The following is a 14,094-nucleotide window of genomic DNA, read 5'->3' on the forward strand; positions in this document are numbered from 1 at the left end:
GTGTAAGCTACCTGGATTTTCAAATACTCCTCTCGAGTATAAGCTATCCAGAGCTTGTACTTCCAAGAGCATCTTCAGCCCCGCTTGGCATAAGTGGGTGGAAAGGCAAGCAAAGCAGAGCAGTGTGATAATCTCAGAGCATTCTAGAACATTCTAGTAGGTCACCAGCATGCAGTAAGGCTATCTATAGCACAAGTGTGCTCTGAGGGACAAGTCAGGAAAACAACTCAACAGACTCGCGGGCGTGTTAAGCAATGATACCTGGTGTTAGTAATACTCAGATCTGTTTGCTCAGGGTTTCCTGCCAAAGACAACCTGAACCTATTTCTATAGCCTGTGGGAGGCACTACTGTTCCATCCGGACAGAATCAAAGCCAAGCCAATGGGAGGGAAAAGGCTCAAAGCAAGCAGACTTCCAAAGAATCCGACTCATCCATCGGACTCATTTCCCAGGGAGCTTCGACTTCCTCGTGTTACCTCCACCCATGTCCCCACCATTCCGAACCTTTAGACTCAGATTCTATGAAAATGTAGTTCCAGCAAGAGCCTGGGCAGGAAGGAGAAACAGGAACACTGAATGGTCTGGAGGGGCCCCACAGGGACCCCTCCCTATGTCTCAGGCACAGAAACTGGTCTTTTTCAGATAGAATTTCTATACATAGCCCAGGCTGACTTTGAACTTGCTCCTCCTGCCTCCGCCTACAAGTGTGCTAGGTTTAAAGATGGCACTGTGCCTGGTTTTGTGTAATGCCGGGAATCAAACCCAGGGCTTTCCACAGGCTAGGCAAGCTTCCTATCAGCTGAGAGCTATTCCCAGCCCCTAGCTGGTTTTCATACCAGAGGGGTGAGTAGTATCTGTGACACCCTCATGCCCAGTAAGAAACAACAGCTTTTTCTAGACTCTGGTAATGACTGTACAAAGCCCAGGGTGCTTACCTTGCTGCCCAGGTGGGGTCTGAGAAAGCAGGAACTGGGATACAGACTGCAAGTGGCCAGGGACCAGCACAAGCTGCTGGAGTGGATGGAGAGAAGCCATGTCCTACATGTGGGGAAATGCACAGATGTTATACCGTCTACAACTGGAGGGCCTGAAGCCTGCTGGGCTACGACTCTATAGTCCCTGGGGCTGCAAACTCTGGAGGTTGTGGGCAGTATCCTTGCTTCATGTTGCTGGGTGTTTTCGACCATCCATTTCCTTAAACTATCCTGTCACTTGAGTATGCTAAAAGCCACTCTTCAGTTATTTCCTGTACCTGAATCTTTCTAGAAGGTACTAGGGGATGGGGCAAACTATCAGTTATTTTTAAAAAACTATTTATTTATTTCATGTATGTGAGTACACTATCGCTGTCTTCAGATGCACCAGAAGAGGAAGAGGGCATCAGATCCCCATTACAGATGGTTGTAAGCCATCATTTGGTTGCTGGGATTTGAACTCAGGACCTCTGGAAGAGCAGTCAGTGCTCTTAGCAATCTCTCCAGCCCGCTATCAGTTATTTTTGTTGTTTTGTTTGAGACGTTCTCACTCCATAGCCATGAGAGTTGCAGGCCTTGGATTTATAGTAATCCCTTCTGCTTGGGCTTCAGGACGACTGGGATTACAGGCATGCTCCTCCGTGCCTGGCTCTGTGGTTTTGTTTTGAGACACAGTTTCTTATTATGTAACCTAGAGTTTGCTCTGTAGAGCAGGCTGGCCTCGGGTTCACAGAGATCCACCTGCCTCTGCCTCCTGAGTTCTAGGATCAAAGGCATGCGCTGCCACCAAGCTCTATCCCAGGCTTACATTTTAATACAATCCATCCCTCCGAACCTCTCTCACCTGCTCAAGACAGAGAAACGACAATCCCAGCATCTGGAGGCTCCAGACCCCACAGACCGGGGCCCTGTGCACATACAGTTGACAAACCTCATGGAATGAGGGAGGTGAAGGGGTCACTACATATGTTGCTTTCAAGTATGGTTGGGAACGTAGATCTTTCTCTCCTAGGTGGCCCACAAGATCTCCTTGGAGGCTTTCATCCTAATGGTCCAGGTGACCACTGCTCTCCCAACACCAGTCTCCATTTCAGTTTAGTTTTATCATATACTCTTTAAAGGACACAGAGAAGGCCACTGTCTGTCCCTGAAGGCCCACAGCATAGCTATTGGAAGCTTTTGTTTTTTTCAAGACTGGCTTTTGTTCCTGAAAAAGCAGTGATATGTCCTTTGTCTCTCACCAGACTTCATTTCTACAAGGACTGCTTTTGGAACCCCACATACATAACCCTGGGCCTCCTTTGTTTGCAATGGGGGATCTTTGGATGGATTCACAGCGTGTGCCAAGAGGAGAAGCCCAGGATTTTGTAGAAGAGCTGGACTGAGCTCATCAGCCCAGTACACACCAGGGGTCAATGGACCAGGCTGGCACCTACCCCAGACATTTGGTTTCCAGGCATCATGGTAGGTCCTTGGCTCAGGTGACATGGCCTGTGGGAAAGGGTCTGCTGTAGAGAGTCACCCAGATCCTCCGTCTTAATCTGCAAGTAGAGGGGTAGGGAGAGGGTGAGTTCTGGGCCTCCTGAGGCAGATAGAAGCAGAACGGTGAAGAACAAAGTGGGAGATGAGCGGCAAGTCTGGAGAGAAAGTGGAGCCAAGCATTCCCCGGGCTGAAGGGATGGCTGGGTTCTAAGAGGTCTCTATAGGACCGGTCTGCAAGACAGAGCCATCTACCAGCACCAACACCTTTCTTGGGCTGTGCTAGCACGCACTTGGAATTCACTTGGAATGAGAAAACCAGAATAGCATAGTGACTTTTAAAAATAAAGAAAACTGCCGGGCAGTGGTGGTGCACACCTTTAATCCCAGCACTTGGGAGGCAGAGGCAGGTGGATTTCTGAGTTCAAGGCCAGCCTGGTCTACAAAGTGAGTTCCAGGACAGCCAGGGCTATACAGAGAAACCCTGTCTCGAAAAAACACAAAAAAAGAAAAAAGAAAAAAAAGAAAGAAAGGAAGGAAGGAAGGAAGAAGGAAAGGAAAGGAAAGGAAAGGAAAGGAAAGGAAAGGAAAGGAAAGGAAAGGAAAGGAAAGGAAAGGAAAGGAAAGGAAAGGAAAGGAAAGGAAAGGAAAGGAAAGGAAAGGAAAGGAAAGGAAAGAGAAAAAAATAAAGAAAACTTAGGCTTGCTCATACTTTTGCTATGATGACCTTTAGCAAGTAAAGCTCTTGCCACCAAGCCTGATGACCTGACCTCCATATGTGTGCTACAACACATGTCTACACACACACACACACACACACACACACATGAATGAATGAATGAATGAATGAATGAAGAGAAATAAGTATAATTTTAAATTCTGTAATGAGAAAGCTGAGCCAGGAACTCCAGTATATTCTTGTGATGTCAGTGCTTAGGAGGCTGAGACCAGAGGACTGCTATAAGTTCAAGGCCAGCCTGGGATGCATGGTGAGTTTCAGGGCTAGTGAAAATTCATGCCTTAGGAAGATATCACAAAAGTCTGTCCTCTCCTTATAAAGCCACAATGACAAAATCTGAATCCACCAAAGTATGCTCCGGGGAAACAGTGGGTTTAACGACAGGCTTCCTTATGGAGCAGGTGCAGGGGCACGGGCACATACAGGAGCATGGGGGACCTCAGAGCAGCCATCCTAGAGTCTTCTTTCAGCATCGATGATGGCTTTCCCATGGCTGCATAGAATACCCACTCCAGTTAATATCTGTGGTACACACACACACACACACACACACACACACACAGAGATCAGAATCACATACGACTGGCGGGAAGGAACAGAGAGGATGCTATGAACCTCAGATAAGCCTCTGACAGCCCTCCTCATCCTCCCAGGTGGGGATTTCATCAGTCAACAGGCCTGATCTGGTGGCTGCGGGTGGGGTGGGGGGATCTCTTACAAACAGTCTCAGCTGCTCTGATGACAATAATGGCTATTGTGATTGAAGGATAGCTTGGAGGATAACATGACCCTGTCACAAACAAACAAAAGCAAAGCATACAAAAACCCAAACCACTGAAAATACTCTTCAGTGGCTAGTCTGATCAGGGTGACCATGCACTCTGATCACAGCCATTGGGAAGGTGAGGTAGGGGGATCATATCTGAACTCAGCCTGGGCTGCACACAAAACCAACCAACCAACCAACCAGACGAAAGAACGCTTACTAGGATAAATGTTTGTAGATCCTTTGCTTTTCTACTACACTGGGCTATCAGAATTTCCTTTCTGAGGTGACTGTGTGTCTAAATAGTATCTTTAAAACTCTCTAAATGTATGGATTGCCATCAAGGAAGCTTGCCAGCCTGGAAACTGCCTGTCAGGGGACTCTGTCCATTCATCTCTTTCTCTGTCCATTCATCTCTTTTGTCTACCTTCTTAGCGCTAAGCTACATCTGCTGAAGCCCTCTGGGTCAGCATGATTTTGGCGACAGGGTGGCAGTCTCTCTACAAGCAGAGGAATGCCTTCCTTACAAGAGCCTGAGGGACCCTTGGTGGTTTCCAGTTCTTCCATCTCTACCACCCTTTCACGAAGCACACAAGAACCGCCCACTTCTGGGTTTCCCAGGAATACCTAGGGAAGACAAGAAGTGCTGCCTGTGCCCATCCCTCTCCTATGCCAGAACAACTGTTCTTTCACAAAAACTTAGGAAGTCCACAGGGAGGGGAGCCAAGTGACTTTGAAAGCATACAATATATCAAGGAATACAGTGTCCACACCACCCCTTAAGAAAGACTTTGGGGGCTGGAGAGATGGCTCAGCAGTTAAGAGCACTGGCTGCTCTTCCAGAGGTCCTGAGTTCAAATCCCAGAAACCACGTAGTGGCTCACAACCATCTGTAATGGGATCTGATGCCCTCTTCTGGTGTGTCTGAAGACAGCTAAAGTGTACTCATATAAATAAATAAATAAATAAATAAATAAATAAATAAATAAGAGAGAGAGAGAGAGAGAGAGAGAGAGACTTTGGTGGGACCTTCTGAAATAGACCAGCTGATGAGCTGAGGGCTGGTTGTTTTCTGAACCATGAAGACTCTGGCATAAACCATTGTCTTGGTCTATACAGGGAATATCACTGGTAACTTGGAATCCTTCCTGTTTGGTATTTGCCTGACCCAAGCAAAAGAGTTGAGAGTATGAGCTAGACAAGGTGGTGCATGCTGCTGCTAGAGGACCAGGCAGGAAGGAAGGTCTCCAGTATATGGACTGCCTGGGCCACATTGGGGAGACCTGCTCCCCAAAAACAAACCACAAAGCTAGATAAACAAACAAACAAGCAAACTGAGATTAACATCTGAACCTGTGCTGAATCCCTGTGGAAAATGAACGTTGATCACCAGGGAAGGGATTCTCATTGGCGAAAGGAAGGAGCTAAATAGTGGGAACCTGAAGAATATTAATTGATTAAAAGACAACAATGGGGTTGGAGGGATAAGTCATTGATTAGCAGCATTTGCTGTTCTTCCTGATAACCAGGACCCACATCAGGTGGCTCACAACAGCCTGCAACTCCAGCTACAGGGGACTCAATGCCTTCCTCTGACCTACAAGATCTGATGAGGCAGTTAGGAAAACACAGGACAGTGAGCAAGGCGGACCCCGTTTCTCATCCTAACTCAGTCTCTAACTTTCCATGTGATTTTGATGGATAGGCCACCTGTTAGGTGTTCTTATGTGGTTCTTATCCCTCTGGCTCTAAAGCAGAAAAAGCCAACTCTAGTCGCATGCACAGATGGTAGATGTGGTAGGCCAGTGACTACCAAGAGATTCCCCCAGAGAAGCCATGGACAGATGGATTGGTAAGAGGCTGGCTTTCCCAGCATACTTTGCAAGTCACTGCCCACACACAGAGAGATCATTCTAGAAGCTTGAAGCAAAACGAAGTAAGGAAAAGAAATGGTAGCACTAATGGTAACAGAGAGAACTCTAAGAATTCAAAAGACACAGCAGATGGGTTGGTCTCTAGAGTTCCCTCCCTAGGCCCCCTTAGCTCTGCCCATCTGTCTCAGGAATGCTGATACCTGGCTTCAGTCCACAACCCTTAGAGTCTAAACAACCTAGATTCCACTGAGACACTTGTTAGCAGGTTTTAAAAAACTAGATAATCAATGGCTTCCTCTTCCAAAACCACCTCCACCAAAACAAATCTGCTCCAAAAGCCATTTTGACCATCTTTCTGCCATACCTCTGGGTTCTTGGCTTTCTGCTCTTTTTCTGCCCTCAGGCATCCCCATCCTAGAGAGGCTCAGGGAGGCAGGAGGGAAGGAGAGGGACAGAGGAGAGCATGCGAACATGGAGGTTGGGGAGAAATCACACTGGTAGAACCATCCCAAGCAGCCTGGCATAGTTCCAGCTCCAAGGCAAGTGTTGGGTTCCTTTCCAGGCTCATTATGCTCCACGGAGAGAGATAAGGGGGTGTAGCTATGACAGAGCTCGGAAGCATGCGCTCTGCCTCCAACCTGGGTGCTATCTGTTAGGATCGCTGCCAGGTCTTCCTGCCGTGCTGAAGTTCAGAAACCAGTACCACCATAAAAGAAAATGCACCCTTTCATCTGCCTCAAAGATCGATGCCCCGACACTCTTCTGGAGGGGGCCACACCCACCCCCCCCAGTTCAGCAAATGGAATGCCTGATAGTAGAGACCTCCTTAAGGTGCAGGCTGGAGCGTCTTGGTAACTTATGTTTCTCTTCGGAGATTAATTTGTCTCGTTTTCCACTCATCAGTCTTTTTATTCATTCATTTTCTCACAATTCCCTTCCCCCTCCCCCAACCCCTTGGGTAAGAAGTGCTGAGAGTAACCCCCAAAGAAGGCAGCCTGAACAAAGAAAAAGACGCAGGAGGCCAGGTGATGGTGTGCAAGACTTTAGTCCCAGTAGGGAGGCAGAGACAGTCATGACGGCCTGGTCTCCAGGAGAGCCAGGGCTACACTGAGAAACCCTGTCCTGAAAAACAAACAAAGAAACAAACAAAAACAGGAACACTTCTTCCAGAGCCTCAGCTTGTGGGCCAAGATGTCCCTTGGTTTAAAAAAACAAAAACAAGCATTGCAGGGCACAGGAAGAAGGTGCACTCCAATGTACTGCCTCCAGCGTGGTTTTTGGGACACTCTCAGGTGCTGAGAAAGCTACGAAATTAAGAAATAAAGCCCTCACTAATCCAAAAAAAAAAAAAAAAAAAAAATCCCTTTTCACAGCTGTCGAGTGGAAAAGGCTGGAACCTTTCCAAGCAACTGGGTGTTGGCTGTGGGTCTGCGAGATGAGATAGAGAAACCTGTGCCGGGTCCCGTTGACTTCTGAGAACCGCAGGCAAATTGGACGAAAACCCAGTTTCCCCCTCATACTTGTGAAAACATAACTGAACCCACAGCCTGCTTAGCACCGTGAAGATGGTCTTCAAGGCCTTGTTGACAGTTCCTGTCACCTGAGTGGAAAGGCCTCTCTCTGCGCTCAAGCTGGGATGGCTAATCGCCGGGGACAGGGGCCATAGTACGCACTTGCCCTGGTGCAGGCACAGAACATCTCATCTACCTAGCAGATGGTTTGATGGTGTAGGCTCTCCTCCACCCACGGCTCTGTGCAAAGATATTGTAATGAGTCTTGGGCAGTGACCAGAGAGGTAAAGAGCTATTGTGAGTGATTATCTTTTCTAATCCAAGTGAACTCCCTGACTTTACTATTTTGGAAGGCAGTAGTCTTTTTCTAGAAGGTGCCCTCCTAAGGAGCTAGAAGCCCCTTCCTGCCCTCATTGGTGTCTTCCTTGGCCTGGAGAACGTGGAGACTTCTCACCCACAGAAACCAGGAGAGCTTCAGATGTGGATACAAAGATACAAAGCCAGACACCCCCAAATCTCAAGGCCGTGCTCGCTTGACCCTGCTTATCACCCCTTCTATTAGAAAACATTAGAAATAGAAACATCCCAGAAGTAGTAGATCAGGAGAGATGGGCAAAGTGGTGCTTGTGCCTTGTGCCTCCTCCTCAGTTGGACAGGTGCATGGTGGGGCTGGGGTCCTTCTCTTTAGCTCCTCGACACAGGACACAGTCACATGACCCTCTCTGGGGGGGAAAACAGTCCAGCACTAATGACTCCATCACTGGCGAGGAGAAGGATCAAAGCTGTTGTTCTGGTTGCATAACTCGTTTGTGGAAAGTGTTTCATAAAACATTTCACAAGAAGGCGCGTTTCAAAGCAGAACAACTCCCAACCTGCCTTCAATTACAGGCAAGGTGGTGCTTCTCTCTCTCTCTCTCTCTCTCTCTCTCTCTCTCTCTCTCTCTCTCTCTTTCTCTCCTCCTCCTATGTTTCTCCTGAGCAGTGAGGCAGAGTTCTATAGCTTATCTATTAAGAGCTGGCAAAGGTGCATCTCAAGAAAACAATCTAAAAATATATTCCAAGTAAAGGCATAGGGCAGGCAGGTAACACATCTCCAGTGAATAGGGTTTAAAGCACCCCATTCAGGTGGGTTGAGGTTGAGCTTTAGTAACCCCTCTATTTTTTTTTTTTTTTATGTTACTGGGACTGAACCACAAACACTCCATGAAAATGTTCTAGCATGAACCATACCCTCAACAAGGCTGATTCTACTGGGAAGACCTTTTCACTCCAGAGTTCCTGGCTTCTCCCTCAGAATCTAAGTCTCCTGTCCACTTAGACACCTCCGGGAAGTACATGCAGAAACAGCCTTATCCAGTCCTTGGTCTCACCTACAACAGACTGGCTTGATCGCGCCGCTTCTTCTCTTGTGCAAATGGGGGTCAACTATCTGAGAAAATCAAGCTTCTACACAACAAAGCAATGGACAAGTGTGGTCAATGATTCTTCATTTCTGTTTTTGATTGCTGTTTGAAGTCAGTGTCTCACATATCCCCAGGATGACCTCAAACTAGGTAGGTAATGGAGGATGGCTTTGAATTTCTGATTCTCCTACTTGTGCCTCCTAAGTGCTGGAGTTGCAAGTGTGGACCACCTTGTCAAATGTATGTGGTGGCCGGGCAGTGGTGGCGCACGCCTTTAATCCCAGCACTTGGGAGGCAGAGGCAGGCGGATTTCTGAGTTCGAGGCCAGCCTGGTCTACAGAGTGAGTTCCAGGACAGCCAGGGCTACACAGAGAAACCCTGTCTTGAAAAATCAAAAAAACAAAAACCACACAAATATATGTGGTGTTCGGGATGGCACTCAGGGATTCCTGACTGCTAAGCAAACACTCTATCAACCAAGTGAGAGCCTCATCCTCTGCCCTAGAACCTCGGATGAACAGATGTGGCATCCCATGTTCTACCCCCCTCCCCTCTCCCATCCTCCATCACCATCATCATCATCACCACCACCACCAAGTAGCTTTCGGATAGGAGACTCTGGTGTTTCCTGATTGTCCTGCCTGCATCTCCTCAAGAAAGGCAAGAGACTTTTCTTTCATGTTCCTGAATCTTTGGCAGCAGGACACAGGAAGGACCCTGCAGTGCTGGTGCTAAACGGAATGGGGGCTGTGCCCTCAGAGAAGCCCTGTTCTAGCTGGTGTTTCTTGTGGTCCAGGACATGGACAACTGTGAGCAGGGTGCTGCTGTATAGCCAACTGGGACACCACTGTCGGAAACTGTATCCATGGATGCTGTCCCTGGTTTTCTGATCCTCTTTTCGCTAGTGTCTCCTGGTTCTCTTAGTATAGATAGACCCTGATAGACCAGAGGGCAGTGGCTGCTCCACATCTTTAGTCAAGGAGAAGTACCACAGGGGGCTTTTGGAAGTCTCTGGAGTCTAGAGGGCTGTTTGCCCCTAGATGAGGCAAGAGGTGAGCTGGCGGGAATAGATGAACACAATACTATGAGAACTATTTCTTAGCTCCGTGGGACTTCCTAGGAGAGTCAGTGTAGAGAGTGCAGCATGTCGTCACGGTGCCCAGGCTGCTTATCATGGAAGGAATTCGCTGTTCCAATCAGAACTGGGAAGATGGGAAACAAGTGCAGTGACCACTCCTGGCTGGGCTTCCAGCATCTACTACTAAGTTCTTCCTCTCAATCTTCCTTCTCCCTTTTAAGACAAGATCTCTTTATGTAGATCAGGCTAACCTGGAATTTGAAGCAATTGTCCTGCCGAGGCCTTCCAGGTGCATAAGCAACCACAAGCAGCTTTTTGCTTTCATTTTTCTTCTCTTCTTCTCTCCTTTGCTCCCTTCCTTCCTCTTGATACAGGGTCTCATTATGTAGCTCAGGCTACCTCTAACTCAGTCCTGCTGCCTCAGTCTCTGCAGTGCTAGGATTACAGGTGTAAACCACCTCCAGCCTCCATGTTTATTCAGACCAAGATTATTCCTCCATAAAAGAAGGGAAAGATGCTAGATGTAAACTACTTAAGAAGTTTATCACATGTAAAAGAGAGCAAGAGTAGGCTTGCAAGGGTGTTTTCGTTATTACTGGACCCATTTAACAAATGAAAAGACTGAGGCTTGGTGCCCTTAAAAAACTTGTTTAAAGTCACATCGCAGGCAGATAATGGCGTTGCAACTTCAGCCCAAGCCTGTCTGACTCCGAAGCCCTTCTCCATAATCCTGACTCACTGTGTGTGATGGAGTCACTGGGTCACAGACTCTTTAAGACATAGGGGTGCAGTGTACCAGGTGCATGGAGGGTATTTGGGAAGTATGGCTTCTCTTCCTTCTTCATCAGAGCTGGAAGGACAAGCTGGAAGGACAAGCTGGAAGGACAAGCTGGAAGGGTTTACTTTACAGATAGAACTCCAGACAGTAGAAGTGACCTGCTATGAGAAGTGCTCTGTGGCTCTGCTGCCTATATTTCTGCCATTCATACTGCTGCCTCACTTGGCTCCAATAATAACTGAAAGGAGCCTGACTCAGCTCTGTTGCCCTGCTGAGATTTAGCATCAAGAAAAGACCCGACTGAGTTCTGGATTAGAACTCAGGGTGAGGTTCAGCACAGATGAGAGGACGAGCGGTCTGCATCCTTGACTCTCGTATACACATTTAAGCTTTTGGAGCATAGTATTTATTTTTCCCTCTTGCATTATGAGGAGGAAATGAAGAAGGAGGAGGGGGGAGATGAAGAAGAAGAAGGAGAAGGAGGAGGAAGAGGAGGAGGAGGAGGAGGAAGAGGAGGAGGAGGAGGAGGAGGAGGAGAAGGAGAAGGAGAAGGAGAAGGAGAAGGAGAAGGAGAAGGAGAAGGAGAAGGAGAAGGAGAAGGAGAAGAAGAAGAAGAAGAAGAAGAAGAAGAAGAAGAAGAAGAAGAAGAAGAAGAAGAAGAAGAAGAAGAAGAGAGAGTTGCTCAGACCGGCCACCTCTTCATCTTACTGTGGATCTGTGGATGTTGCTAGCTGGGGTGGGGTGGGGTGGATAGGGTGAGGTGGGTTCCATATGAAATTGATGGGGGTGGGGTCAGGTATCCTGCCTTCTGGGTACATGCATGTGAGCAGCACCAATGTATGAATATGAAGCACTCCACAGGATAGCTATCTCTGCTGGGGAAAGACAGACAATATTTTTCAAGCACCTTGAAGACTAATAGCATTTTCAAGAATAAACAAAAGAAGTTTAACAAGGAGTCTCATCAAAAACAATTAATGAGAAAAGTAAGTTTAATTTTCTCAAAATTGTTTGTTTAGTGTGTGTGTGTGTGTGTGTGTGTGTGTGTGTACGAGCATGCATGTGCAGGCATGCACACGTGCTAGTTAGTATCATGGAGTGCGTTTGTCAGAAAGCAGCTTACAGGAGTTGGTTCTCTCTTCTCACCACATGGGATCCAGGAGTTAAACTCAGCTCATCACTCTCAACAGCAATGCCCTTACCTCTGAAACCATCTTCTCATATGTTTACAGCTTTGGTAACTAAAGCTCAGAGAGCATAGACAACATGCCCAATGTCACACAGCTAGGCAGGGCACAGTCACACTGACCGCTTGGACCCTTCACCTCCACACCACCCTCCCCATCCTTTCTCTGTACTACGCGGTGAGCTGCTCCATCATATTTCCCCTGCACAGTCTTGGGAGCCTTGAACCACCATAGGTATATGTGGCTGCGTTACGAAAGTGAAAGCCAAGCGAGGGGGTTCTGTGTCCACAGTCCATCTGGGAGACCACTATCACAAGTTCCAAGGTAACCCGGCTTGAGCGGTAAAAGTCTGTTTCAAAATAAGTTCCAAAAAAATCTGAATGGGATTTTCTCTGGTATTTTGTAGTAACTTCAAAGCTTGTCCTAAAAAAAGTCAGAGCACTGAATGAAATAAGTGGCTTTTCCTGGGTGATTTTCATCCTTTAGAATAGCCCTATAGTAAAGGTGAGGGTCTTGTCTTCCATTTGAGGTTAGGTCTCACTATGTAGTCCCTGCTGGCCTCAAATTCATGACTGCCTCATTTTCCCAAGTTCTGGGTTAACAGGCTTGTACCACCATACCCAGACTTCTCTGATAATGCCTGTGGCATCAAAATAAAGTGTGATGTCGCCAGGTCTGCTCCAGTAGCAGTGCAGCAGGGTGGTCTTCCATGGGACAGGAGTATAACACAGAGCAGCCCTGCTCCATCAGGGGCCCTTCCTGGTACAATTTAATTCACACATCTATAAAGCACTTACTGTATGCTAACAGGAACACAGATGCACAGGGAACTCTGAGATTAGTCAGCCGGAAAGTCAATGACCACAATCAAAAATAGGTCCGGAGTCACTTGGAAAGGGCGGCAGCTCAGGGAGGAAGACAGCTTGACAAAAGGGAAGGAAGGAAACTGGGTGTGGTGGTTGTACACCTGCGATCCCAGCACTAGAGGCAGAGGTCAGATGGAGGAGAGTTTGAGGCCAGCCTCAGCTACATAGTGAGATATTAGCACATCCCTCTCCCCCTAATAAGATATAAAGGAAGAGAAGAAGAAAAGAAGTGATGGAGGGAAAGAAGAAAAGGAGGAAGGGAAAGAGAAGGAATGAAGGAAGCAGGAGAGAAGAAATGGGGGGAGGGGCAGGAGCATGGAATGGGAGATGAGACAGGGGTGGCTTTCAGAAACTCCTTCGTAGCCCTGAAGTATAAAAGGGGTTAATAAGCCGAGATGTCAAGAAGGACTTTGAGGGAGTGGAAGCAGCTGGCCTAGAGTAAGGGGAAAATGGGTGCTCCTTGCCATCCCATTCAGGTGCCTTATGGGCTGGAAGCGGGTAGGGGCCCCATTGAAGACTGGTGGTGTGTGAACAAGCTCATGCTGGACTCTGAAAGAGAGCATGCATACAGGAAGGAAGGTGAGGCAGCAGATGGGTCTGAGGAGCGCATAGGTGTCCGAACAGGCAGCTGGTACCCTGCTCCTTATTGCACAGGTCTAGGGTAAGACCCACTGGGGTCTGGAAAAGGCCAAGCAGCAGGCACAAATGGAAGAGACAGGACAGCGAGTAGCAAGTCTTTAATGTATTTGTGATGTAAATGGGTCGAAGCACAGCTCAGACCGCAGAGTGCTTGCCCGGCATGCACAAAAGTTCTAGGTCCAGTCCTGGCACTAAGCATGTGGACAAGTAGTGTGTGTAGATAATGCACACACTCGCAGACACATTTAAAGCAACAACTGCCACCTTGTCCCTCCACATCCGGGGTCCATCACCTCCCAGCAGCCAACATCTGAGGCATGACCTGCAGACCTGCTTGTATGTTTCCACCAAGTTCCACAGTTTATACCACACCCTCAAATCTTATCATATCTGCTGCCTTTCAATATCTTCCAAGGAGACGGAAAAGGCTGCCAGGGATTGATTCTGACTTTACCGTTGAGCGAACAACATTCAGGAGGGGGAGGGATTTGCCCAAAATATGAGGCTGCTGACTAGCAGGAAGGCTGTGTTCATCATCTGACTTAGAAATCAGCCACCTTGTAGATGTCCAGGCTTTTCCAGGGAAATCTTCCTTAACAAGGGGACTTTTCAAAGTTACTGAAATTTATCCCTTGAAGCCCCAAAAGCCTGGTTCAGTCTGGGAGCGATTTATTGGTTTCTGTTTGAATAGAGATCTTGCTAAGAGAAATTATACACATTCCCACATTCCCTTGAAGAGCACCTGAAAGCTAATTTAGCTAATGACTCAGAGTCATAATTCCAACTCATTTGGAAAGCA

At 47.6% G+C, this 14,094-nt stretch overlaps 1 protein-coding gene across 1 annotated transcript in view; it reads right to left on the minus strand.

The window, feature by feature from the left end:
* Pou2f3 (POU class 2 homeobox 3) overlaps window positions 1-14,094 on the minus strand; it is an 81,305-nt gene that overhangs the window by 20,492 nt on the left and 46,719 nt on the right. The window contains exons 4-5 of the mRNA XM_021172894.2: window positions 2,412-2,516; window positions 937-1,039 (exon numbers count right to left, since the gene is read on the minus strand). Of these exons, the coding sequence (XP_021028553.1) occupies window positions 937-1,039; window positions 2,412-2,516 (208 nt within the window). The remainder of the gene's footprint in view (window positions 1-936; window positions 1,040-2,411; window positions 2,517-14,094) is intronic.

Source organism: Mus caroli, unplaced genomic scaffold (assembly GCF_978045245.1).
Source record: "Mus caroli unplaced genomic scaffold, Mus_caroli_1 scaffold_11, whole genome shotgun sequence".
NCBI classification, from domain to species: domain Eukaryota; kingdom Metazoa; phylum Chordata; class Mammalia; order Rodentia; family Muridae; genus Mus; species Mus caroli.